Here is a 27,992-nt window from a genome sequence, read left to right on the forward strand (position 1 = left end):
GTGTTTCTGCAGGGTGGTGTCATGTTTAACCAGCTTAACTCTCCCTTGAATTTTATGAATGAACGCTGCGACTGTATAATCATATTTCAAGCCTTTGTGTCCCTGAACGCACCACATTGACCTGCATGTTACAGAGCGGATCGATGAATGAATGAATGAGGAGACGAACTGCTCTGGGATCAGTTATAATCAGTTTATTATCAGTTGCTGTAAATGCATGAGTGTTAAAATACGCTGCTGAACGCTCCACAATGTCGCTGGTTTGTGAATTCAGCCCAGTATGTTCAGGCTGACGGACACAGAATGCAATGCACCTTTTTTTATTCTTTTTTCAGCGGGTCACAACATTGCTGGCTATTGAACACAGCCCAGATACATGAAGGCCGATGGTTTATTTACTCTTCTCTCTCTTGCTTCATATGATTTATTTTTATTCTTCTTTTTTTTTTTAACGTTAACTGCTGATTGGTCACAGTCGGTCGCTTCAGTCGTCCAGGAAGAAATAGTTTCCGCTCTTCTTCTGTTCGGTGTCCTGGAGGAGACAGAGAGGTCAAAGGTCAGTGTAAGAAGACGGCAGAGGTCTGTTATTGTTATTATTATTATAATATTATTATATTGTCATGTTTTCTGTTTTTATTTTTGAAATTTCAACCAGAAATTCACAAACATTTGAAAAGGAGAATTATAAAAATCTTGAGAAACATGCTTATATTTAAAGAAACAAACTGAAAAACAGTGACCATCAAAATATTCATGGTGGTTTTTTTCCAGTTTATCTTTATTTAAAAGTTTTTTTATAACTTATAGTTTTTATATTATTAGCATCCATGCAGTAAGTTGTCAGCTTTTATTTATCTATGTTTCTGATTTGTAGTTAATATCATTAATTAATTAATATATGTGTTAATCTTAATGCTCTGTTAATTATTAGCCCTTATTCATGGGAACTTGTTACAGAGTAGTTCTGGTTTTACATGCATCATGTCTTTTGTTTTATAAAATTATGTTTATTTTACAGGGATGCAAACGGGTCAGGACCAAAAAAGAGAGGAATTGTCTGGCGTGGGGGGGGGGCTCACCATTAACAAATGATTACATTACAATATCATGGAAAAGTCCATTTCCAGTAGTTCAACCCCAACCAAGTATTGAGTGCATATAGATGGACATAGTTTTCAGAAGGCCAACATTTCTATATTAAAAATGCTTTAAAAAAATCCTTTGCAATGTTTCAATTTTGGAGATACTGAATTTTAGGTCTTCACTGAATGTTAGTCATAGTGTATGTCCATTACACACTGAATGAAACATCCCATGTCTTAGTGAAACTAACACATTATATAGGTATAATGTGTTTCACTTTAATTGAACACATTCTACATTGCGGAGGCGACGTCTTACCACTTCCTTCACCTCTGAAACGGGGCCGAGCTCCGTGGAAACATCTGCCTGACACAACAACGTAGGGAACCGTGCATGTCCGCTGCGCGCAGTTCCACGGACATGCACGGGGGGGAAAAACAGCGTCGCCGTCGCACCGACTGCACGCGGCTACGCGCCGCTTTAATGAGCGCGCATGTCGCGCGTCTACATTGGAGGTCGGCTGTTATCAGTATAATCAGAGACAACCATGAATGAGTTCACCTCAGTTTCACGTGATTGTCACTGTCAGCCTGTTAGAAAAACATTTTACTGACCCCAGCTGAGACGCTGAGACCCCCCCTCAAAAACAAAAACTCTTCGGATCTGAACGATTCACACAAGTCACTTAATTGGTCATGAAAAAAGCGAGTTTCGCTTTTCGGCGCGCTGTTTGCATCCCTGATTTTAAATATATATTTGTTGTATTTCGTGTTTATTTTGTCTCGTGTAGAGGAGGATGAAGAGGAGGAAGAGGAGGAAGAGGAGGAAGAGGAGGAAGAGGAGGAAGAGGAGGAGTCACCTTGATGGAGTTATGCTTGTTGATTCGTGGCCTGAAGTTGTTGGGGTCTCGTCTGAACGTGATCTCCAGCAGCGACAGGAAGCGGTTCATCCCCGCCAGCAGACCCTGAGGCCTGAAGGAGGAGAGAAAGAAGAGATTTGAGATTTTACAAACACTTTAGTTACATTTTAACCAGGTTCATGTTGTGTAGGTGCTACGGTGCCTAAAGAAACTGCAGATTTACATCTGAATAAAACTAATCAATAAATCAGTGGATCAACCAGTCAGATAGAAAACGTGCAAATTGCAGTTCAGCTTTAAACAACAGAGCAAAGGGTTAGTGTTGTGTTTGTGGTACCAACAAAGGAGGAGGAGGAGGAAGAAAGAGGAGTGGTAGTGTGTCTGTGTGGTTAATGAATATCCAGTATCTCTTTTAAGATACTACAGACCGATTTAACCAGTCACCTGCAGGTCGACAGACTGTGTTGTAACTGTTTCTTTGTCAGTGATTTCAGCCACGAAGTGAATATCTGCCGATCAGACCGTCACAGACCGCAGCCTACAGCCTGGTGGTTGCTCCTTAGGAATGTGTCACCGTCTTGGCAAAGTGCACCTCAGGTTAGGGAAGTCTGAGAAAGCGGAACTACTATTGATAAAGCCACTCCACTGCATTTACCTGCATGTGCACCGGTCATAGAGAGTAGAGGAGCAACAGAATGTAGAAATATAAATATAAAACAAAAACAGATTGGGTTGATTGCACTGTTGAAAAGCTCTGTGTGTGTGTGTGTGTGTGTGTGTGTGTGTGTGTGTGTGTGTGTGTGTGTGTGTGTGTGTGTGTGTGTGTGTGGCGTGTGCCAGTAATCCAGGGCAGTCCCCGTGAAGGAAGAAGGTCAGACAACAACCTACGTCTGTGTGCTTGTGCTTCACCTGTAGGGACGGTGCCGACACCGGCATTTAAAAAAAAAAAAAAAAAAAAAAAAAAAAAAAGCGTTGTTGCGCTGCCTGGCTCACCTGCAGCTGAGCTGTCAGAGCAGCTCTGCTGTCCCTCTCTCTTCAGCCTCGTGTTTGGCTGCTCTTATACGAAAAGAAAAATCACAAGCACTTTCAAAATGTGAAAGCGTGTGTTTTATTGTTATTATTCTGTTGCTAACTCACCGCGGAGCGGCGCACTGATCACAGGAGATCCCAGTTTCCTCTCGGATCAATTTTAAAATTCTGGTTCTAACTTTCAGAGCTTTGCATGGTCAGGCTCCACCTTACATCAGTGATCTGATCCAGCTCGGGCTCTTAATTGTTAAGCGCTTTGTGACCCTGGTCTGTGAAAGGCACTGTATAAATAACGTACTTGTGTTTGTGTGTGTGTGTGTGTGTGTGTGTGTGTGTGTGTGTGTGTGTGTGTGTGTGTGAGTCTTACGTGTTGGCGGCGGTCGACCTGGAGGGAATCCCGTCGAACACGATGACTCTGTCGGCGAGGTAGGTCGCCATGATGAAGTCGTGCTCCACCACGAAGGCCGTCTTCTTGGCGTGGAGGATGTACCTGAGGACGGAGAGAGAGAGGGAGAGGGTGAGGAGGAGGAGGAGGAGGAGGAGGAGGGGGGTGAGGGGGGAGACAGGAAGTGACCTCTGACCTCTTGATGACCCTGGCGGCCATCAGCCTCTGCTCAGAGTCGAGGTACGCCGACGGCTCGTCGATCAGGTAGACGTCGGCCGGTTTCCCCAGACACAGAGTCAGAGCGACGCGCTGCAGCTCTCCTCCTGACAGGTTCTGGACCTGGGGGGGGGGGGGGGGGGGAGAGGAGGAGGAGAGAGGGGGGGGGTCACATGACTGATTAAAGATGGCCGACAGGAGAGGGGACACACACTAGAGAGGAAACCTGGCCTTTACTTTTTAAAATAAAAGAGATGATGTTAAAACTAAGGGAGAGGGAAGAGAGAAAGAGATAGAAGAGAGAAAAAGAGGGAGGAAGAGAGAGAAAGGGAGGGAGGAGGAAGAGAGAGAGAGAGAGGGAGGAGGAAGAAGAAAGAGATAGAAGAAAGAAAAAGAGGGATGAGGAAGAGAGAAAAGGGGAGGGAGAAGGAAGAGAGAGGTAAGAAGAAGAAAGGGGGAGGAGGAAGAGAGAGAAAGGGAGGGAAAGGGAAGACAGAAGGAATAGAGAGAAAGAGAGAGGGAGGAGGAAGAGAGAGAGAGAAAGGGAGGAGGAGGAAGAGAGAGAAAGAAAGGGAGGAGGAGGAAGAGAGAAAGAGAGAGGGAGAAGGAAGAGAGAGAGAGAGAGAGAAAGAGGGAGGAGGAAGAGAGAGAGAAGAAGGAGAAAGATAGAAGAGATAAAAAGAGGGAGGAGGATAGGAGAAAGAGAGAGAGAAAGGGAGGGAAAGGGAAGACAGAGAGAAGGAAGGGGGGAGGGAGAGATGGGGAGGGAGGAGAGAAAGAGATAGAAGAGAGAAAAAGAGGGAGGAGGAAAAGAGAGAGAGAGAGAGAGGGAGGAGGAAGAAGAAAGAGATAGAAGAAAGAAAAAGAGGGATGGGGAAGAGAGAAAAGGGGAGGGAGAAGGAAGAGAGAAAAAGAGAGAGGTAAGAAGAAGAAAGAGAGGGAGGAGGAAGAGAGAGAAAGGGAGGGAAAGGGAAGACAGAGAAGGAATAGAGAGAAAGAGAGAGGGAGGGAGGGGAAAGAGAGAGAGAAAGGGAGGGAGGAGGAAGAGAGAGAAAGAAGGAGAAAGAGATAGAAGAGAGAAAAGAGGGAGGAGGAAGAGAGAAAGGGAGAGAGGGGGAAGAGGGAGAAAGAGAGAAAGAGAGGGAGGAGGAAGAGAGAAAGAGAGAGGGAGAAGGAAGAGAGAGAGAAGTAGGAGAAAGATAGAAGAGATAAAAAGAGGGAGGAGGATAGGAGAAAGAGAGAGAGAAAGGGAGAGAGGGGGAAGAGGAAGAAAGAGAGGGAGGAGGAAGAGAGAGAGAGAAAGGGAGGGAGGAGGAAGAGAGAGGGAGAAGGAAGAGAGAGAGAAAGAGAGAGAGAAGAAGGAGAAAGATAGAAGAGAGAAAAAGAGGGAGGATAGGAGAAAGAGAGAGAGAAAGGGAGGGAGAAGGAAGAGAGAGAAAAAGGGAGGGAAAGGGAAGACAGAGAGAAGGAAGGGGGGAGGGAGAGATGGGGAGGGAGGAGAGAAAGAGATAGAAGAGAAAAAGATGGAGGAGGAAGATAGAGAAAGAGAGAGAGAGGAGGAAGAAGAAAGAGATAGAAGAAAGAAAAAGAGGGATGAGGAAGAGAGAAACGGGGAGGGAGAAGGAAGAGACCGAAAGAGAGAGGTAAGAAGAAGAAAGAGAGGGAGGAGGAAGAGAGAGAAAGGGAGGGAAAGTGAAGACAGAGAGAAGGAATAGAGAGAAAGAGAGAGGGAGGGAGGAGAAAGAGAGAGAGAAAGGGAGGGAGGAGGAAGAGAGAGAAAGAAGAGAGGGAAGAAGGAGAAAGAGATAGAAGAGAGAAAAAGAGGGAGGAGGAAGAGAGAAAGGGAGAGAGGGGGAAGAGGGAGAAAGAGAGGGAGGAGGAAGAGAGAGAGAAAGAGAGAGAGAAGAAGGAGAAAGATAGAAGAGAGAAAAAGAGGGAGGATAGGAGAAGGAAGAGAGAGAAAAAGGGAGGGAAAGGGAAGACAGAGAGAAGGAAGGGGGGGAGATGGGGAGGGAGGAGAGAAAGAGATAGAAGAGAAAAAGATGGAGGAGGAAAAGAGAGAAAGAGATAGAAGAGAGAAAGTGAGGGGAAAAGAGGGAGTTAGAGAAAGAGGACATGGCCGACCTGAACCGGAGCGGAGGGAAGATTATTTCTGTTTCTGGTGAGTGAAACTTTCAAAATAAAAGCCATACTGTGTGTGTGTGTGTGTGTGTGTGTGTGTGTGTGTGTGTGTGTGTGTGTGTGTCTTACGTCCTGGTCGATGATGCTCTCGATCTGCATCGGCTTCATGACGTCGGTGATGAACTGGGGGTGAGTGTAGGCGTCTCTGATCTTCTCATGCAGCAGAGCTCGCACGCTGCCCTGAAACACACACACACACACACACACAGTAACACACACGTTAATACACAGTAACACACACAGACATGAAAACGGGTCATGGGTGAAAAAGGTGAGAAGGATACGACCCCTCTAGGAGGGTCCGGGGGCATGCTCCCTCGGAAGAAAAATTTGAATATTTCATATTTGAAAGCATCAATCTGATGCATTTTGAGAAGAAATTCAAGCAGAACTACAAGATAATATGAGTGTATAATAAAGTATGGTCACATTATGCTATATAACGTTATTATTGTTGTCACGATACCACAATGTCACGTTTTTTGATTCCAAATACAAAGAGAACACAAAAAATGTCATTATTGACTTTATTTTAATAGAAAATCTTAGAACTATTATGCATCAGTAAATAATCAATCACTGCTGCTGCAGGATTAAAATTTAAATTTCCATCTATATTAATCTGAACTCTTCCTAAATTAAAACATTAGTGGTCTGTTTAAAAATGAACATCAACTTGTTTTCTTTGCATTATTTGAGGTCTGAAAACACTGCATCTTTTTTTGTTATTTTGACCAGTTGTAATTTTTGGGAGAAATTGTTATCAGTAGTTTATAGAATGAAACACAAACGTTCATTTTACTCAAACACACACCTATTGTTTCCCATACGTAGACCAATGTGGTGCAGCGCCACAGAATCAAGACCAAGCCACAAATTTACTCTGCTTTTTTTTTTTTTCCATCAACGCAATATCGTTCCGTTAATTCATCTCCGCATAGCGCTCTTTCTCTGTTCACTCACTCACACACAGAGAGAGAGAGAGAAGCGCACATGCATGTTAATGGTGGTAAAAACCAAACTTATCAACCAGCAGTGTTTGCATTAATTAACGAGTCTGTGGCGGCCCGTCTCTCTCTAGCTGGTGCACAGTCACACACGCAGGCACATGGACAGGTCGCGCTGTAACGGCTCAAATTACAAAGCGGCGACTTCACGCAGCGGCGTCACTGCTGGATTGCACAGTTTTCATCTTCTTCTACTTTTTTTCTCTTCTCAATTCAAGGCTCTCATAATCTATACTCCCGATCACTTGCCACATCTCATCGGATCTGCACGATTCACGTAGGTCATCTATTTTGGTTTCAAAATGGCGAATTTTGTCGAAAGGTGAGTGATTTTCATGCCTGCACACATTAACGTTAACACAGTGTTGATATTCAATTCATCCAAACTTTATTGTTCATCCTCTATAAACAGTGAGTGAGGCTGAAGAGCTGAAGGAGAACGAACCTTAAACTTTGGACTGATGGTCTGAGGTTTGTAGCTGACGTTCAGGATGGGAACTTCACCTGGAGGAGAGGGAGAGAGGGATGGGAGAGAGAAAAGGAGAGGTGAAGGTGAGAAATGGTGTCAGTACCACTACTACTAAACATTGGTATTGTGTTAACACTAGAACAGCCCAGATGTTCTAGTGCAGTGGTTCCCAAAATGTGGTACGACGCGTTCATTAATTTATTACCAAGATGATAAGTAGATATTCCAAGTCACTTCATAAGCCAATTACCGAAATGGTAGTTTCCCCCCAGAAGACAACAACCTGTAGCACAGCTTTGTATAGTTGTCAAAAGTATCGATGCAAAACAGCACATCTGGATACATGACTGATTTCTAAAAGTATCAATATTAACAGTGCGCCACCACAACACCCGCACTCAATCAATCAATCAATTAATTAATCAATCAGGCTTTATTTCCAGAGGTTCCAGAGGTTGAACCCGCAACCTCTGGAACAAAAGACCATTGTCTATCACACTGAGCTAATTGACAAGTGGCAGTTCAACAGTGGCTTCACAAATTGAGTAAGCTATTCACTGTCGTGTAGGCAGATTTGAAACCACAGTAAAAAGAAAAATTCGGTTCCGTTGAACCCACATCCTGCGACAAGAACCAGTTCCGACCTTGTCCGTGTCAAGTGAAACTTAGTATGTGTGGTTTTTCAAGTGTGTGTGGTGCCGAAAGGTCACAAATTCTGTTATCTAAACAAAAATCTAATAAAACATAAATTGCATCTTGACAGCATGGAAATGTTGGTGATTTGTTTTTAACTCTAAGTGTTTTGCTTCATAAGAGAAAATCTGATGTTTAAAAATGTCACTCTCACATTGACTGCAGTTGTTCCCATGAGAGCAGAATTCATTCAGATATTTGCCAAACTTCATCAACCATGACTCCAGAATATTCTCAATTTTTTTCAGGAAGATTGAAAATGTATTTAGCAGGAATTGGATGGTATATGTTTACAGTACTGTTTACAGTCAAACATTTTCATGCACTGTAGGCTCAATTTTTGCTTAATCAAAAATCTGACAGTCTGGAGATGCTCTGTAGCAAATTTGGTGTCAATTGAGCAAAAACTGTAGGAGGAGATAGGTTTTATAAGTTTTACAGTTATTGAAAAAAACAGAGTGATGGACTTCATAATTTGTATTAAGTCTAAATGAACAAAAGTTTCAGCAGTGTTGGGGCGACATTGTGGTGAAGTTTCAAAACTGCAGCATGTGTAACAGGGTTAGAAATAACCTTCGTTATAAATTTCTACTAAATTGATGTGCTCATATGTGTATAGTTTTGGAGCCACCTGCTGGGTCAATAGTGTAACTGCGGGCTTAGTGTTCCTTTCGGCGCACCGTACATCCCTCCGCAAAGAGAAAAACTTCTGTGCTGGAGGTGAGTCCACGGCAGCTAGCGATATTTTCATATTTAATGTTTCTTGGGTGTTGTGGAAACTATCGGTGACATGTATTCTGACTGTAAGCACTTCTTAGCAGGTATGTGGAAAGTTACTTACAGAAGATTCTGTGCAGAAATAGTAACTTTATTAGGAAGTGTTTCTGACGGCATATCAAGCTAGTATGAGCTTGAGAACAATTAGCCGGCTCGTCCCGTCATGATCATTTCTGTGGTTGATGTAAATAATAACTTTCCTGTCCTGTGTTACACCAGGGTTCCTACAGCTTAAGCCAAGTTAAATTTAAGACTTTTTAAGACTTTTTTACAGCCACTTGAAATGAAATTTAAGACCGACTTCACAATAAACACAAATGCAGAAAAAAGAAAAAGAAAAACCCACATCAATTACATCATAGGGTTAGGGACAATTTTACCCACTTTCCTATGTGATCCAAGGTAAAGTGACTGCTACATGAACATTGGATTGTGTCTCTTTCCAGTTGTCCTTTCAAAATAAATGCATAAAAAGTCTGAAAAAAAAAAAAAAAAAACTGACTCGGGAGCTGGTGGCGGTGAGAGATTTAGCATTGACGGCCGCCACTAACTTCTCTATGTCAGAATGTTACCAATTATTATGAGATTTGAGACTAATTACAACCATAAAATACCACTTACCAAGTGTTAACATATTTAAGCCTTTTGAAAAATTGATTTAAGACATTTTAATGCCAATTAAGGCCTTGTTTTTAGATTAATGAATTCAATGCCTTTTAAGACTTTTTAAGGATCCGTAAGAACCCTGTACACAGACGTGAACGCTCGCAGTTGCACTTTGATGACATCTCTGTCGCTGTGTTGTCTTTGTACCCGGTGGGCTCCATTGAATGTTGGTTTTATATATTGTAAATATATAAAACCAACATAATGTATTATATATTGAAAATAGCTCTCGCACAACTGTTATGTGTTTCCACGATACGATCACATGTTGTCTTTGCTTTGCATTGAAATGTATAGAAAAAAAAACATTGCATTTTTTAAACCTTTTTTGTGTGTGTGTGTGTGTGTGTGTGTGTGTGTGTGTGTCTCACCTCCTCCGTCCGGTTTCAGTCCTCCGGCCAACATCCTGATGAAGGTCGTCTTCCCTGTGCCTGAAGACAAACACAAGAAATAAATAAATAAATAAAGTTTTTATTCTCATTGATTCTGTATCTGGTGTCGTGTGGCGTTCAGGGTCCTGCAGAGAGAGTAGTAAATATGAACCTCACCGTTCTCTCCCAGCATCACCATGATCTCCGAGTCCGAGAACTCTCCTTCCTTGATCTCCAGCGTGAACTCGCCCATCGTCTTCGCCATGTGGGGATACTGCACAACGACAAGGATGACATAATCAGGAACAACGGCTCAAACATCTGTTCCTGTTTCCTACGTCATCACACGATAAACTCAACAACAGATGAAGATGCAACAAGAAAAAGGAACAGAGGAAGAGCAGAGAGAACAGGGTGTATACAGGAATTTTGAAGTTAATTTTAATACCTTTTTAAGACTTTTTCAAGACCTTCTCAATATTTTTCAATACCTCACCGCCACTTCAAGCTGTAACCATTTACACCAGTGACACTTTTTAACGTAACAGTTTTAGTTTGTGATAAAGACTATAGACCAATGTGATGCTACAGAATTGAAAATAGGCAGGGATAAGGCAAAGTTTATCAAAAAAAAAACATTGCTCCACTCTCAAAAAACAAAAACAATAATCTTCTTTTCTTTTTTATGTACCGGTTCATCTTCGTTTTTTAATAAAATTAATAAATTCACACAATTTTACAATGTCTTTTTGGACTCTTGGACAGCTAGGCTAATTCAGAAAAAATACCTTCAAAATTTAAGACTTTATAAAGTCGTGAAAAGACTTTTTAATACTTTTTAAGGGTCTTATTTTTCCCCAAATCGATTTATCACCTTTTAATACTTTTCAAGACCCCGCGGATACCCTGGAGAAGAGGAGGAGAAGAAGAGGGCTGCAACGATTCGTCGACAAAAATCGATAATAGAAATTATCGACATTTGTCGCCAGACGTGTTTTTGTTTTTTGTTTTCGATCGATCAGCTGTGTTTAACCGTTTCATGTGTCATAGTTTTTCAGAAGAGGAGCTCGTTTTTTTTCCGACTTCCGAGTTGAATAAGTCTGTTTCTGATCGTGTCAGATGTGGTTATCTGACTCACAATAACCACATATTGTGAAACTGATCCTTCCAATATTAAGATTACTGCGATGTAATGTTGGGTACATTTCTTCCTCTAAATGTGTTCTAGTTCCTCATAACAAAGTTCACAATAGAATCTGCAGATTTATACTTGATTGTCCTCATCATACTCACCATAATTGTTCAATGTACCAGTCTCTTCTCTTCTCCTCTCTTCTCTACATACCCGACGACAGATACACTGGTTCCAATTTATGTTTAAATGTATTTACCTTAATTACTTGCCTCATCTAAAACAGTATTTTGTGCAACAACTTACATCCAACTATCAAACCAGGTGATCTACTCATCCCTACTTTTCAGTCCCTCACAATAGGAAATCAACAGGCAGAAAAGCATTTACCTGTGGGTATTAGAGCATCTCCATCACTAAGATGTTTCAATCAAGTCCTATCCTCTTATTTTGAAACATCTTGCTCATGCTTTCATTGATATTCTGATTCTTGTATGTCTGTCTTGTCTTTTTTATTTTATTGTCTGTATTGTATTCTACTGTATTGTCTTGTTTCCTTTCATTGTATTGTGCTGAGTTGTGTTATGTACGGTGGCCCTGAGGTGCAAAACACAACAGCAGAAGCAGGCTATATACAGGAACCTTGAAGTTAATTCTAAAACCTTTTTAAGACTTTTTCAAGACCTTCTCAATATCTTTTAACACCTCACCGCCACTTCAAGCTGTAACCATTTACATCAGTGACACTTTTAACTCAACAGTTTTAGTTTGTGATAAAGACTAGAATTCAAAATAGGGTTAGGATAATAAATCAAAGGCAAAGTTTATCAAAAAAAAAAACATTGCTCCACTCTCAAAAAACAAAAACAACAATCTTCTTTTCTATTTTATGTACCGGTTCATCTTTGTTTTTTTTAATAAAATGAATAAATTCACACACTTTTACAATGTTTTTTTAGGACTCAAACTCTTGGACAGCTAATTAAAAAAAAAAACCTTAAAAATGTAAAACTTTATAAAGCTTAGTATAGCATTAGTATCATTTTTTTTTTAAGTGGGGTTGTATGATCTCCAAATAGCCCCTAAGTACTTTAATTGCAGTAGAAGACTCTCTGCACTCCTCCCGTTAGCAACGCCAGCCCATAATAGCCCTGCCCAGAGATTTACAACATACATTGTTGTGAACAGACCCAAAGAAACGGCCTATTTTCGCGGCCTAAAAGAGGTTTTACGTGAAAAAAAAATTCACAGTTCCATTGTTCCCTATAATATAATTTTTTCCAGCCCTTCAAAGTGCAGGAAAAACACAGTTTTTATTTGGACCTAACCAACTCTCGTATCCCTCCGCCCAGGGTTAGCGCCCGCCGATCAGCAGTTGGTTAGCTCCAAATAAAAACTGCGTTTTTCCTGCACTTTGAGGGGCTGGAAAAAATTATATTATAACGAACAATGTTACTGTGTATTTTTTTTCAGGTAAAACCTCTTTTAGGCCGTGAAAATAGGCCGTTTCTTTGGGTCCATTCACAACACTGTATGTTGTAAATCTCTGAGTCTTCTACTGCAATTAAAGTACTTAGGGGCTATTTGTAGATCATACAACCCCACTTTAAAAATATGCTACTATCCCTTTAAGGGTCTTAATTTTCCCAAAATTGATTCATCACCTTTTAATACTTTTCAAGACCCCACGGATACCCTGAAAAGAGAAAACACAACGACAAATCACTAAACACAACTCTTTTGCTGTTGTGTTTCCTGATTTGCCGTTGTGTTTTGCACCTCAGGGCCACCGTAGTTATGTGTGTACAACTCAAGGGGCTAATCCTACGAAAATGAACAACTTCAATCATCAAGAGGAGAGACGCGTTTTAACCGGTGGAAGACGAAGAACAGACCAGTTTTAACCGGTAGAAGAACAGACCTGGTAGTGCCTGAGTCTCTTCACTTCCTCCTCGTTCGCCGTCTCCGCGACCTTGAAGACCAGCGACGTCTCACGAAACCTGAGGTTCTCCGTGGGAACGTAACCGTCCAGGAAGATGTTGATGCCTGAAGAGGAGGAGGAGGAGAGGAGGTTATTGATCGATCAGACCTATTGACGACTGATCAGAACTATTAAAGGGATAGTTCAACATTTTTGGCAAATTGGCCCATTGCCATAATAATCCCTATAGTCATAGCAGTAGGGTCGTTACCTTTAATTGTCGGTGCAAACTGTTTTTAGAACGGCGGAGCAGAGCCGTGAGCTGCTCAGAGCTACGCTACGGAGGCTCATGGGATTTCTTGGTTTCCCTCATCAAACTCATCAAATACACAATCCAACAACTCCAAAACTCTCTGGTGGACAAGTTGTGACCTGCACATTCACCACGCTATGAGATAATAACACAACGTTACCAGACAGAGTTGTTTTAGAGGGAAATACAGAGACTGTTTGATGAAAAACTGTCCCTGAAGGCAACGCGCATCAGCGGTTTTGCATGAATTTCCCTCTAAAACAACTCTGTCTGGTAACGTTGTGTTATTATCTCATAGCGTGGTGAATGTGCAGGTCACAACTTGTCCACCAGAGCGTTGTGGAGTTGTTGGATTGTGTATTTGATGAGTTTGATGAGGGAAACCAAGAAATCCCATAATGAGCCTCTGTAGCGTAGCTCTGAGCAGCTCGCGGCTCTGCTCCGCCGTTCTAAAAACAGCTTGCACCGACAATTAAAGGTAACAAACCTACTGCTATGACTATAGTGATTATTATGGCAATGGGCCAATTTGCCAAAATGTTGAACTATCCCTTTAATCTGTATCCGTGTGTGCGTTACCCTCTCGGACGCTGAAGGGCATGGTGACGACGCCGTACGCCGAGGGAACTCCGTACAGACAGCAGATGAAGTCAGACAGGTAGTCGAGGACGCTCAGGTCGTGTTCCACCACGATGATGTACCTGAAGTAATAGAGTACAAACACTGCAGGATTACTGCTGACAGGAGGTGATGTCACAGTACTAAATAAAAATATATATAAATAAAATAATATATAAAAATAAATACAGTATCCTCAGTATCTATTAATGTAGGACCAATTATTATCAATCCTGCAGGTGAATGTTTGAAATGTTCAAGTCATTAATGTGTCGTCTATACCACATGTTTCCTACCACTTCATTGTTACATTATTACCTAATTTAAGGCAATTTTTCCTTTTTTTCTTCTAGTTCCAGTGTGACCGCAGCATGAACCAGCCTGTTGCTCACTGATTCAGAGATGACTGGGATGAATGAGGTCTTTAGTTTCTCTTCCCCCGTCAGATTAAGACTTAGTGCCATGAACGGACACCGCCTTGCCCAATGACAGGGGACCGTCTTCCCTTCTTTTTTGTTTTGGTCGATTTTGAGATATTTTGCTTCCTAAACATGTCTTCTTTCAAACTAGTGGCAATAAAACACCAATAACACACAAATTAGTTGTTTATTTTACTTAATTTTGGCTGATTGCGTCTGTAAATTCCTCTTAAATTGCTCACCATTAACAAATCACGGAAAAGTCAATTTCCAGTAGTTCAACCCCAACTAAGTATTGAGTGCATATAGATGGACATACTTTTCAGAAGGCCAACATTTCTATATTAAAAATAAAACAACTAAAAAAACCTTTGCAATATTTCCATTTTGGAGATAGTGATTTTTAGGTCTTCACTGAATGTTAGTCATAATTATTACTATTAAAATAAACTGAATAAATAAAGACATGTGATGTTTCATTCAGTGTGTAATGGACATATAGGCCTATATGTGTTAGTTTCACTTGAACACATTCTACATCGCGGAGGCGACGTCTTTCCACTTAGGGCTTCCTGCACCTCTGAAACGGGGCAGAGCTCCGTGGTTAACACCTGCCTGACACAGCAACGTAGGGAACCGTGCATGTCCGCGGCGCACAGCTCTGCGGACATGCACGGGGGAAAAAACGGCGTCGCCGTCGCACCGACTGCACGCGGATACGCGCCGCTTTAATGAGCGTGCATGTCGCGCGTCTACATTGGAGGTCGGCTGTTATCAGTATAATCAGAGACCATGAATGAGTTCGCCTCAGTTTCACGTGATTGTCACTGTCAGCCTGTTAGAAAAACATTCTACTGACCCCAGCTGAGACGCTGGGGGCAGTAAAACACCTGGGGGCAGTAAAACACCTGGGGGCAGTAAAACACCTGGGGGCAGAAAACACCTGGGGGCAGAAAACACCTGGGGGCAGTAAAACACCTGGGGGCAGTAAAACACCTGGGGGCAGAAAACACCTGGGGGCAGTAAAACACCTGGGGGCAGTAAAACACCTTTTTCGAGTAATGATTCATTCACTCGAGGCTTCACTGACACAGTTGCTCCAGTACGACATCTAGTGTTCAATAAAATGAAGTGCAATTGAGACGTGTCATTCATTGGTTCATTGATTGTCTGAGATTTGATTCGCCATGCTCACTCTTTTCAACTAACGTTGCATGGTTGTATGGTTTCAAGCTGACACAATAAAATATGAAAATTATTAAATTGACATGAAGTTACTCTGTTTCTCATTTGGCATTATCTGATTGTGATAGGCTTTCCTTATAGGCTACTTAGCCTGATATATTAGCCTCTGCTGTGAATCACATTCTCATCTGAAACAAGTCTAAACAGTTTATGGCTTAAACGATGTGAAATGGTGTAGAGTAGATGGCAAATGTGATCTCATTTCAAAATAGAAAAGAAGGAAAGCTAGTTAGGCAACTTTGCATGTGGGATGTAATATTTCTTGAGCTCATACGGTCGTTGACGCTTCAATCTTTACAAATATGCGTGTTACAACACTTAGATAAATTAATTTCCTCTGCTCCACATATCATGTTATAGAATTGCTGGTACTGAATGCTACACTTTCCAAACAAATCTCTGCCGCCTCAGTTTCTGTGTGCTTCAAAGGCTCAGCTCAGCTCTCACAGAGATAAAGAGCCGAGACAACCAAAACATTGACGGTGCTCCGTGAATGACTGAATCAGTGAAGTGGTTCATACGTCATCCAAGTGGTTCGTTCGTCACAAGTCACATGACCAAACCACGCTTCGGCACAGTGGTTCGATACAAATGCTTCATGAGCTACCGCGCATGTGTCGGAGCCTCGGTGTCAGAGGACCCATCACTACAGGGTTCCTACACATTTTAAATTTCCAAATTCCATACTTTTTCCAGACCCAAATTTCCGGACTTCCACTGCAAAACAAATCTCATTATACCTAAAATAAGACTCATCACATTAAAAAGTAGCTTGTTTTTAGACACTTTTTACTTCTTTCAAGCAGATTTTCACTTGAAATAAGTAGAAAAATCTGATAGTGGAGCAAGTTTTTCTTTCTTACTACAAGCACAAAAATCTTGCTTTCACTGGCAGATTTTTCTACTTATTTCAAGTGAAAATTTGTTTGAAACAAGTGAAAATTATCTAAAAACTAGTTAATTTTTAGGTGATGAGTCTTATTTTAAGTGGAAAGAGATTAGTTTTGACTAGAAATTTTGACAAGAAATAAGGCAAATATTCTTGGAAAGATTTTGAATTTTTGCAGTGTCTCAGTAAAAAAAATCAGATAATTTGTGACATTTGAGCCAATAGATGTGTTTCATGTTATAAATCATGCAATTAATCATTTGTTTTCATTATTCTGAATTTGTATGCCATTATGTAACCAAATAATTTCCAGGAGATTGTAGCTAGGTAGCCTACAATAGCGCATATATATTTCCATACAATAGTTTCCATTTTCCATACTTTTCAAGACCTGGAAATGTATAAAATCAAATTCCATATTATTCCATACTTTCCATACTTGCGTAGGAACCCTGTCACTAAGTAGTAGTAATAGTAGTAGTATTACAGTAGAGTGTGTAGTATTTGTACCTGTCGGGGGTGATGAGGGAGCGGATGGTGATGGCCGCCTTCAGCCTCTGTTTCACATCCAGGTAACTGGACGGTTCATCGAACATAAAACTGAAACAGTAGAAACAGTAGAAACACAGTGAGTCATTGATCATTGGTTATTGATCATCGGTTATTGATCGCTGATCGGTGTTGCCATGGTGTCTGTGTCGTTGTGTCCTCACATGTCGGCCCTCTGGATGCAGACGACGGCGCAGGCGAACCTCTGCAGCTCTCCTCCGGACAGATCCTCCACGTTCCTCTCGCGCAGGTGAGTCAGATCTGCCCGGCAACAGCGGCAGAAAAACAACCAATCACAGTGAAGATCAGGTTTAAAAGTTTAAAAACATTATTTCTGGGCTTTTTTGGTGAGTTTTTCTACCACGTTCATTTGATCAATCTGATTAATGAAACCTCCATAAGTGTTTTTAATCAATTAACTATTGTTTTTTTGTGTGTGTTTTTTATTTTATTTTATTCTATTCAATACAATACACACACCCAAAGAAACCAGAAAAGGAAAAGCATAAACTAAACTAAACTAAACATCCATTTACACAATTTAATTGATAAATAGGGGTTATCATTTTAAATAATCATACAGAGGTTTTTAATGGTTTGTAAATTTCTAATGTTTTTATAACTTTTAATGTTTGAATGTTTCTATTTTTAACTCCTGAATCCTTCATCTTTTTAAGAACCATCCACATTTGTGAAAGTAGGATTATATTTCCTGTACAAAATCAAAACAATTTCTTGCACTTTTCTCCTCATATAGGAGAATTATATCTTATTTTATTATTATTTTTTAGCTTTATACCAGCAGTTAAAGTTTCAAACAAATGTCCAACTTATTACCATTCATAAAAAAAAGTGACAAACATTTTCCTCCTCCTGTTTTTACAGAAACATCTGGAGAATTAAATGTATAATTTTAAATGTAAAAGAGTGTGTGTGTGTGTGTGTGTGTGTGTGCGTGCGTGCGTGTGTGTGTGTGTGTTACCTAGCTGGGCACAGACGATGTTCTGTGTGTCCGTGTCGTCCTTCCTGCTCAGGATGGCCCCTACCGACCCCTGCAGGCCGAGGAGAGCAGTTACAACCGGCGCTGCGTCACAGCTGCAGCAGATGTTCATATTCACACACACTCTCACACACACTCAGGGATGTCACCGTTACAGATCGTCTTGGTACGATTATTGTCAGAGAGAGAGATAATCTTGATTATTCTGCATTAATTCATTAATTTCACGACACTATGAATGTGTAAAAATCTAATATAGTCAAACTACATTAGTAAAAGTATCTATTATTACAGGACCAATTATTATTAATCCTGCAGGAGAATGTTTGAAATGTTCAAGTCATTAATGTGTCGTCTATACCAAATGTTTCCTACCACTTCCTTGTTACGTTATTACCTAATTTAAGGCGAGACAGCACCCCGAAAACGCCATTTTCCTTCTTTTTTCTTCTAGTTTCAGTGTGACCGCAGCATGAACCAGCCTGTTACTCACTGATTCAGAGATGACTGGGATGAATGAGGTCTTTAGTTTCTCTTCCCCCGTCAGATTAAGACTTAGTGCCATGAATGGACACCGCCTTGCCCAATGACAGGGGACCACTTTCCCTTCTTTTTGGTCGATTTTGAGATATTTCACTTCCTAAACATGTCTTCTTTCAAACTAGTGGCAATAAAACGTCAATAACACACAATTAGTTGCTTATTTTACTTCATTTTGGCTGACTGCGTCTGTAAATTCCTCTTAAATTGGCCAAAAGTTACTACTTTTTTCACACAGCTGTACAGTTTCAAATAAAAATGTATGGGATTTTACAATACAGAACTTTCAGGCCGTTTTCTCAAAAATGAGTTTTTCTTACACACCAAGATATAAAACTCCCATTTCCCTCGTAGCTACACTCACCAAACCTTCCACATGTCTTCCTCTCTATTTCCTGCTTCTTATTACAGAAGGGTTCGTTGATATATCATTCATAGCCGGGTTTAAAGTACGTTTTATACCAAAAACATGGCAAAAATTGATTTTTACCTTGACGGTCTTTGGGATCTGGTCGACGTACTGCGGCTTGACGATGGCCCGCAGGTCGTCCTCCAGGATTTTGGTGAAGTAGTTCTGCAGCTCTGACCCTCGGAAGTAGGTCAGGATCTCCTGCCAGTCTGGAGGATTCTGGGTAAAAAAAACAAAAAACACATTTACAGTTTACAACACAGATTCATGAGAAAACATGTAGGAATTAATGTTATCTATAGCAGTGTTATATATATTGTACTGATTCACAGCAGAAGTCTTGATCTTTTAACATGTTGATTGTAAATATAAAGAGAACGTGTTCATTCTAATGATGGCCGATCACATTATTCAAGAATAAAGATGATTCAAGTCATAAAAACAGACTTACGCCCTATTCACACGGGATTAGTATTACCTGGGGACCTCTGGTAATTTGTAATAATTGCGGAGGAGGACGTCTGTGATCTTAATCCCGTGCGAATGTGCCATGTCAGTAATTTGTAAAGTAAAAATTCCCCCGCAAATGATCTACTACAGTATATTTCACCAAAGACCGACGTCCCGTAGTAAAACTAGTCCCGTGCCAATCTGCATCTCAGTAATTGAGGGGCATTTTTTGTTTTTCTTCTACTTCTTCCCCAGTTGAAACCATAGCTACTGTACGGGTTGAAACATGGAGGCTGCGGTGGAAATTATGAGCGGCAATTTCGAAGGTGTTTTAGGTGCAAATACAGTCTCGTCTCGGTGCTGGAGACCCATTTAAATAAACAGCTCAGATCCATAAAAAGATTAAAATTTAGGAGGATATTGAGATGGATGACGGCGGCTTTCAACAGGTTTAATACAAATGCCATGACGGCCCGTTACTGCAACAACAACTGCACTGTTGCGAAGACACGTTGCTGCTGTGACATTTTATTTACATTTGCTTCGCACATGGATGTGACAGCAGTGGATGTTACGACGTGCACAGCTTTGATGTCATATCGGAGCCTTAAAGGACAATTCCGGGCAAATTCAACTCGGGGCTGTATTTTCATAACATTTTAGGTCTAAAAGAAGGAATCTGAAGATTTTCAGTTTAATCGCTCCTGTTTTGCGGTAGTTGTGTCTGTCCCTGCATCGCCACGGCAGCAATGAATGGGAGCGGATGTAAGTTCCGCTGCTTAGGCTGTTTACATCCCTCAAAGCCACAAGACACAGACAGCGTCAGATGGCGACTCAAACATGCACCCAGAAGTTTATTTACTTCAAGCAAGCCGACATGTTTGTAAAACTAGATCTAATTCAAAGTCTCCCGTGTGAGACCCAAGTTGACACTCGGTGTGTTCGGGTGCAGTTGGAAGCTCCCGTTTGTGTCATAAACACAGGAATATCAACTCTTGACTTGCTTCAAGTAAATAAACTTCTCGGCGCATGTTTGAGGAGCCACCTGACGCTGTCTGTGGAAAAAAATGTACACTTCAAGCAAGTAAAGAGTTGATATTCCTGTGTTTATGACACAAACGGTGGCTCTAGCGGGAGACTTTGAATTAGATCGAGTTTTACAAACATGTCGGGTTGCTTGAAGTAAATGAAGCCTCTGGTGATTCAAGTACGACTGTTTTATTTTTAAGTTTCCACAACAGGAAGTGGACGTGTAGATAATAATGGCGGACGTTAGCAGCTGTGGAGCCGAGAGGACGACAACAAAATAAAATAGATGATCATTTCTAGGGGTGTGTATTGGCAAGGACCTCACGATACGATACGTATCACGATACTTGGGTCACGATATGATATATTGCGATATATTGCAATATCCAAATTGTGCGATATATTGTGATATTACATAGTTCGCTGAAAAACTAAGAATGTATTATGCATCTTAAAATCCGAGTTGTAGGCCTATATTTACATTAAATGATAGTAGTAATTCATCACCAAATGAAAACTTTGTTAACATCTGTGTTTTCTAATAAGACAAACTTCTCAGTCTGTTTACCTCACTTCAATCTTTTGTATTGATGCAAAATGGGCAAATATATGCATCTGACAAATTGTTTGTATTTCATACTAGTTCAAATTAATTAAATACAAACATGTAGAATGCTGCACTACTACAAATAAAAATAAATATAAATATGTAGTTTTACATTTAAATAAAAATGTCAAATTGAAATGAAATAACCTTATTATCTGAGACTGACATAATATTTACACTCCTGCGCTTCCACGTCCTGTCTGGCAATAAAGGCTGCAGTCACACAGACTGCAGTCACACACAGACACTGTCAGTGAGAGACACTCGTCCGTCACACAAACACAACAAACAGCTGTGGATTTCCACGTGTACTGAGCAGTGAGCGGAACCTACCGCGGCATCTCGCACCACAACAACACCAGGTCCCGTTAGCTTAGCGGCTAGCGGAGCCTGTCGGCTCTACAGTCTATGGTCAGCTCATGTAGCATTAGCTCCTCCAGCTGGGCTGCAGCGCTCGCGGTACTCCGGTTCTACCTGGTTTCCGTGACAACGTGAACACAGCGGCTCCTCCGCTGCGCTGAGAAGCTGTGAACAGTCTGCAGTAATCCGTGTTGTTGACGAGGGAGCGGACGCTTGGTGGCATGAGTGCAGGCGCTGTTAGCGTGTGTGGATTAGCATGTAGCTCGGCACAGACGCAGCCTGGCTTGCCCCGTTTAGGTGATCTGACAAGCCGCCTGAGGTGACGCCTCAGTGGGGTTGCACCAGGTGCAGCCCCGGTCTCTCCTGGTCCTCCACGGCGTAGAAAGCCGAGCTCATCCAGCACACTGCACTGGGGTTTGCTTTGCTACGGACGAGTATCAGTCGGTGTCGGTCGCACTGTGGCACATTCTACACTTTATAAAACATGTGCATTATGTTTGATTTAAACAATGATGGGGCTTTCCTGATCTCTTCCTCTGATGCCTCCAACAACGCCATCTACTGGGCTGAACAAGCAACTACTACTTTAGTACCAAAAAAAATAAATTCACCTTTTTTTTCCATCTCAATTTATATAATAAAATATCGATACTTGGCGTCCTTGTATCGATACAGTATCGCCGTTCAAAATATCGCGATATTGTGCCGTATCGATATTTTCTTACACCCCTAATCATTTCCCTTCTTTTTTCCTTCTTGTTTCAGTGTGACCGCAGCATGAACCAGCCTGTTGCTCACTGATTCAGAGGTGACTGGGATGAACGAGGTCTTTAGTTTCTCTCCCCCCGTCAGATTAAGACTTAGTGCCATGAACGGACACCGCCTTGCCCAATGACAGGGGACCGTCTTCCCTTTTTTCTTTTAGTCGATTTTGAGATATTTCGCTTCCTAAACATGTCTTCTTAAAAAGTAGTGGCAAAAAAACGTCAATAACAGACAGTTTAGTTGTTTATTTTACTTCATTTTGGCTGATTGCGTCTGTAAATTCCTCATAAATTCGCCAAACATGAAATACCTAAATATCATTTATTCAATTTCAGTCGAAGCCGTTTGTGTTCGATTCATTTTTTTTAGGCTTTTGTAAGTTTTTCTTTTACTTTAATTTGATAACTCAGACAAATTATTAATCAAATATCTAATAAATATATTTTCTATCGATCAACTGATGAGTCATGTTTGTGTCAGAAAAGACAAAAAAGACAAAAAACCGTCTCTCGGTCTGTATCTGATGTTTGTTCTCAGAGCGGTTCCTCCCTCACGTTTATCTCTTCAGCACAGACACACACACCTGACTCTAACATGACTATGTGTGTGTTAAAGGGATACGCCACCATTTATTTCTTCGTGTCTCGCCTCACTCCTGAGTCCATGACCAGCAGATAGACACCATCCTTTCGACTGTGCGTGCAGTAACAAGGGAGATAGAGCCGTATCGCCCGTAATTAGCTTAGCTCAAACACTGGAAGTGTATATGTAGTGTTAGCCTGCCTCCACCTAAAGTCATCAGAGAAACTCTTCAGCAACTCTAAACAGAAACCGGCGGGCCGATCTTCATCTCAGAGCTGACAAAACTCCCCGGTAAGGCATCTTGAGCGGTCAAATGCCGGTAACGGGACGAGATCGGTCAAAACGGAGGGTTCAAGCAAAGACGGTTTATTTTGGTTCAAGCTAGCTACATCGAGGGTAGGTTAGCTTCCTATTTCAGAGTAAAAGCACTTCTAAATGGAAAGGGCAACGGGTGTTTTATTTTGTGAAAGTAACCGGAAGTGCGTTGGTCACAACGGCTAGCTTGAGTAGCGCCAAATTCGTCCGAACAAAATTGTAAACAGCTGGTATTTAGACAAATTAACGACACACTGCTGATCTAAACGGCTACTTTCTCGCCTAAAAATGTTTGAAATGTGGATAAAGTGATATATTTACAGAGTTTAGAGCTAAAATGAAATCAGCTTCTGACTGCTGATTTCGGCTCGGTAGGAGGCAGGCTAACACTACTCATACACTTCCAGCGTTTGAGCTAAGCTAATTACCAGCGATACGGCTCTATCTCCATGGTTACTGCACGCACAGTCGAAAGGATGGTGTCTATCTGCTGGTCATGGACTCGGGAGTGAGGCAAGACACGAAAAAAAAAAAAAAAGTTGAACTATCCCTTTAATGTGTGTTGCTGTGTTGGGACTCACATCGTACTTCCCCAGGTTGGGTTTCTGTTTTCCAGCCAGGATCTTCAGTGCTGTGGACTTCCCGATACCGTTGGTCCCGACCAAACCCAGAACCTCACCGGGCCGAGGGATGGGCAGCCTGCACACACACACACACACATTAAAACACACACACACAAAAAAACACACACAAGATATAATTGTCAGATACATCAGATATTACTTTCCTGTCAAATTATAAAACATTAGAAATAACTTCTCTCTCTCTCTGTCATACGATGGAGTATTTGAGCCACATTTAGAAAAATAAATCGTGAATAAAGTCGTTATTTTACGAGAAAAAAACTCACAATTTAATGAAAAAAGTCATAATAATATCACAAGAATAAAGTTATCATCGTCATAGTTTTACAAGAACACGTCACTGCGTCAGTGCTGCGGTCGTCATGGTTACCTGTGCAGTTTGAAGGAGTTGGCGCAGTATCTGTGTGTGGTCTCCTTCTCCAGGTTGCTGGGCAGGTTGACGATCGACAACGCTCCGAAAGGACATTTCTATGACGACAAAACACACACACAGGGGTCAGATCATGTTATTGATTATTGATTTATTATTATTATTATTATTAATATTATCATTATTAGGGTTATAATAGTCTCACCTTGATGCAGATACCACAGCCTATACACAGAGACTCTGAGATCCAGGCGATCTTACTCTGTGGCGTCACCTCGATACACAGCTTACCTGCACACACACACACACACACACACACACACACGTTTCAAAGCAAAAGTTAGAACAACAAGAAAAAGTTTAAGCGTGTGTGTATGTGGGTGAAACTGGAACGATCTAAAGACTTAATAGAAGAATTAAAGCAACGTCCATGGAGCCTTTCAAAATAAAATACCAAAACACAGGGGAAAAACTAGTACCGTAATTTCCAGATTATAAGCCGCTACTTTTTTCTCACGCTTTCAACCCTGCGGCCTGTACAACGATGCGGCTAATTTATAGATTTTTACTGGCCAACGGCCTCCGGGAGGCGCTCTAGCAGGAAGCGCTAGTGAGACAGTCATGTGGGGAAAGATTATGTGCCGAAGAAGACACTGGTTTTGAGTGTTGGTGCAGAGTTTTATTTTCTAACGAGGCATGTTACCGTCTGTTGGTGCTGTGTTGATGCCGTGTTGGTGCCTCCGGAGTAATTGTGATGGTTTAACTCGCTACATGACTTGTTACGAGTGAGAACGGAGGCTCTCTGTCTTCACCTGGCGTCTCACGGCTGAAAACCAACCTTGCAACATCACTACAGCTGCTGCCCCGTGTCCCAGCTCTCGTCTGCACACCGCAACACAAACGCGCTCCATAACCCATAATCTTTTGTTCATAACGGTTAAGACTACACAAACACACACGCCGTAACATCGTATGTTATGTAACGTTATCCACCGCTCCATTTATTGATTTTTCGCCGGCTTCGTTGTCAACAAATGCACATGGAGGAGAGCAGCGTAACCAAAACAGCTGAAAAGCGAGCGGACTTGTATAGTTCCACACATCTTCCGTGTCTCATGTTACAACATGAAAAACCTGCGGCTTATATTCAGGTGCGGCCTATATATGTACAAAATCTATTTTATTTTAAAATTTAGCTGGTGCGCTTAATAGTCCGGAATTTACGGTATGTTTTTTTTTTTTTTTTTTTTACTTTTTTCATTGTCTCTTTTCTTCTAACAATGGAATGACAGGGAATGAATGAAGTGGGACAAGTAATCATAAATGATGGCAACGCAGTAGACTATGAAACTGCACAAAAAGTTTCCTATTTCTATTTAATATAAAGAACATATACTGTAAGGAAACACTTATTACTAAAAGAAATGTGTATGTTTGAGCTGAAAAATACGCTCCTAAAATACGGTTATTTCCTGTGTTGTGCTTAATAATCAAGCAAATAGACTCATTGCAGCATTAACTTACAATATCGTAATCGCAAATCACATTATTTTCCACCATAATCGAACATTTTTATCAAATTGTGCAGCACTAAAAAGCGGTGGGATTCACTAAGACAGACTTCTTCTCACTCCTTTCTGAATACGTATGATAAAGCTTTTGGGTAACACTTTATAATAGGTAAGTACACACTATTAAGCATTAGTTAAGCATTAATAAATATTGAATTCATCATTTATAACATGAATACTCATTAGTATGTAGTTTATAAACACAGTTAGTGCTTATCAATGATGAGTAAAACATTTTTAAACTGTTATAAACTACATACTAATGAGTATTCATGCGTTATAAATGATGAATTCACAGTATCTAATGTAAAAATCTAATAGTGTGTACTTATTATAAAATGTTACCAGCTTTTGTGGGTTTTTTTGGTTCTTCAACTTGTTTATGTTATGTACGTATGAAAGAACAAACTGAAATTGTGCCTTATTTTGTTTTACATGTTTAAAAAGGAATAAATAAATTAAAAAAGGTAAAAAAAAAAATGAAAATAAAAAGATTGAGGTTAGGTTGAACTCACCCATCCGGACCACGGGGCAGCTCTTCTTACACTCCTGACGGCATTTCTTAGGTTTACACTTGTCATGGTTGACGATGGCGATCCTGGTGTTTTTATCGGCCATGACGACGACGGCGGCGATGGAGGGCTGGAATGACGGACGTTAGCACCTGTGGAGCTGAAGACAAGAACAAAACAAAACAAAACAGATGAGTATTTCTATTTCCCATGATGGAGGATGAAGAAACCGTAGCGTCATCATCATCCAGGTGTGTGTGAGGCGTGAGGCGTTCAGGGACCGGGGGAAACAGTGATGCACATGATGAACTCTGCTGAAGCAACACATTCAATTCTGAACAACAAACCATTTAGCTGTGTAACAATGGAGCTGCCATACGACCACGTACAACAACGACCCTGAACCGCAGCGACTGGAACTAAAACATCTGAAATATTATAAAAAATGTTTAATCAATTTAAATAAGATGCTGGTTTTAATTAATCAGGTTTAATCTCACTGGTATTTAAAGGTTTACAGAGTGAGTCCAGTTTATCCCTTTATAGTAGGGATCAACTAATATGTTTTTTTCAGGTGCCGATACTAATTATTAGTAATTAATGAAACCGATAACTGATATTTAGAGCTGATAATGGTGTTAAAATGTAGAATAACACTCCTGCGATTAGATTTAATACAGTTTAAACTGTTTTTGTACACTGAAAATCTGTGAAAAACACAAAAAAAATGTTGAATTTTTGCAGATAACTGGTTTATCCTGACTTTATAGAGGATATAAGAAGAGTTGTTATTATATGTAGGCTATTTATTTGCTTTTGGTCTTTATACTGCAAATCAAAGAATTAAAGGAACAGTTATCAATACATAAAACTTAGTAGTACAGTATTGTACATCTTATTGTATGTTGAATGTCTTTAGGCGGACAACTTGACAAGTCCTTAAGGTTTTCTGTTTTGTTTTATTTCTCCTGACACATTTGTGATATGTATATGCTGTTGTTTCTTGTTCTACTCCTTCATTGTGCTGTTTTATTTGATTTTATTTCAATTAGGGTCCTCAAACAACATGAATTAACGTTACACCCAAAAAAAAAAAAAAGCAGTCCAGTTTTTTTCCGAAGGCGTAATGAGTGAGTCACCAGAGTCACCAAAAAAAAAAAAAAAATCTGCTTTTGTTGTTTCCTCGCGTCTCTGAACGCACCTGCGTAGTTCAAGGCCTCAGTGGTTTCCTGCTGCTCAACACGGCCTGCGTCCAACCACATTAAAGAGACACACATATGTGGTGAATAAAGAAAAATACAGATTATAACTTTAATTAGTTTGTATTTCTTTTCTCTCTCCTCCTATAAATAAGGAAGAGCAACGTGAGGACGGGCGGTGCCAGCAGGAATCGGACCTGGACCTGGATCTCTCCTCAGATAACTCACTCATATCATGAGCCGAAGTCATAAACGCATCCTAATGATGAATAAAAACACGTATTTATATATATTTTTTTACACATTTAGTTTCATCACAGAGGAGGAAAAGATGCAATAAAGGAGATTTCTGACGCCATTCAAAAGGAAACGTCCTCCCTCTCCTCTCTGGGCCTTTTATTTTAGACATTTACCAAGAAACTACGGTAGTTAAATAACAACTAACCTTTTAATAAACACTCAAATGTGTTTAAAAGATGTTTATAAATGAATAAACGCACCGTTAAATCCGCTGTAACGGTGCGGCTAGCGGTTAGCTTAGCATCAGAGGAGGCCCCGACACTTTGACAGCTGCTGCTTCGCTTCGTCTCTACGTGTGTATTAACGTTAACGGCCGGGGAAAGAGGTCGATTCCCGGCCTCAGCTGTCGGTAACTCACCCCCCTCCGCTCCCGTCCCCGCGACGTGGAAGAAAAAAGGACGATAAACGACGTTTTAGAGACAAATAATCCGCTCTGAAACTTCTTTTTTCCAGCAACGTGTTCGTCTCCCTGGAAGCCGGCTGGAGGAAAAGATGGCGGGAGCGACGCAACGACGTA

The 27,992-nt window shown here is 40.9% G+C and overlaps 1 protein-coding gene across 1 annotated transcript; it reads right to left on the minus strand.

The window, feature by feature from the left end:
* Window positions 1–172: 172 nt before the first annotated feature.
* abce1 (ATP-binding cassette, sub-family E (OABP), member 1) lies at window positions 173–27,972 on the minus strand. Its single transcript, XM_083993354.1, has 19 exons — window positions 27,834–27,972; window positions 25,980–26,136; window positions 24,099–24,184; window positions 23,894–23,991; window positions 23,461–23,578; window positions 18,853–18,990; window positions 17,805–17,874; window positions 16,987–17,083; window positions 16,784–16,873; window positions 13,682–13,803; window positions 12,790–12,914; window positions 9,914–10,010; window positions 9,737–9,796; window positions 7,206–7,264; window positions 5,823–5,933; window positions 3,553–3,695; window positions 3,339–3,461; window positions 1,943–2,054; window positions 173–532 (listed from the first exon to the last, which is right to left on the minus strand). Exons 2-19 carry the CDS (start codon window positions 26,080–26,082, stop codon window positions 485–487), a joined length of 1,800 nt encoding a protein of 599 aa, XP_083849480.1. The 5' UTR covers window positions 26,083–26,136; window positions 27,834–27,972; the 3' UTR covers window positions 173–484.
* Window positions 27,973–27,992: the final 20 nt, after the last annotated feature.

The sequence above is a fragment of the Trachurus trachurus genome (assembly GCF_905171665.1).
Source record: "Trachurus trachurus genome assembly, chromosome: 18".
In the NCBI taxonomy this organism is placed as follows: Eukaryota; Metazoa; Chordata; class Actinopteri; order Carangiformes; family Carangidae; genus Trachurus; species Trachurus trachurus.

Bases quoted from the DNA above. Each gene is read 5' to 3' on its own strand.
- abce1 (XM_083993354.1), bottom strand. From the start codon at position 26,082: ATGGCCGATAAAAACACCAGGATCGCCATCGTCAACCATGACAAGTGT. The intron at 18,991-23,460 runs GTGAGTCCCAAC...TTTTTTACCCAG, and splicing joins CCAACCTGGGGAAGTACGAT to AATCCTCCAGACTGGCAGGA. The intron at 10,011-12,789 runs GTCTGTTCTTCT...GTCGTTGTGCAG, and splicing joins AGAGACTCAGGCACTACCAG to TATCCCCACATGGCGAAGAC.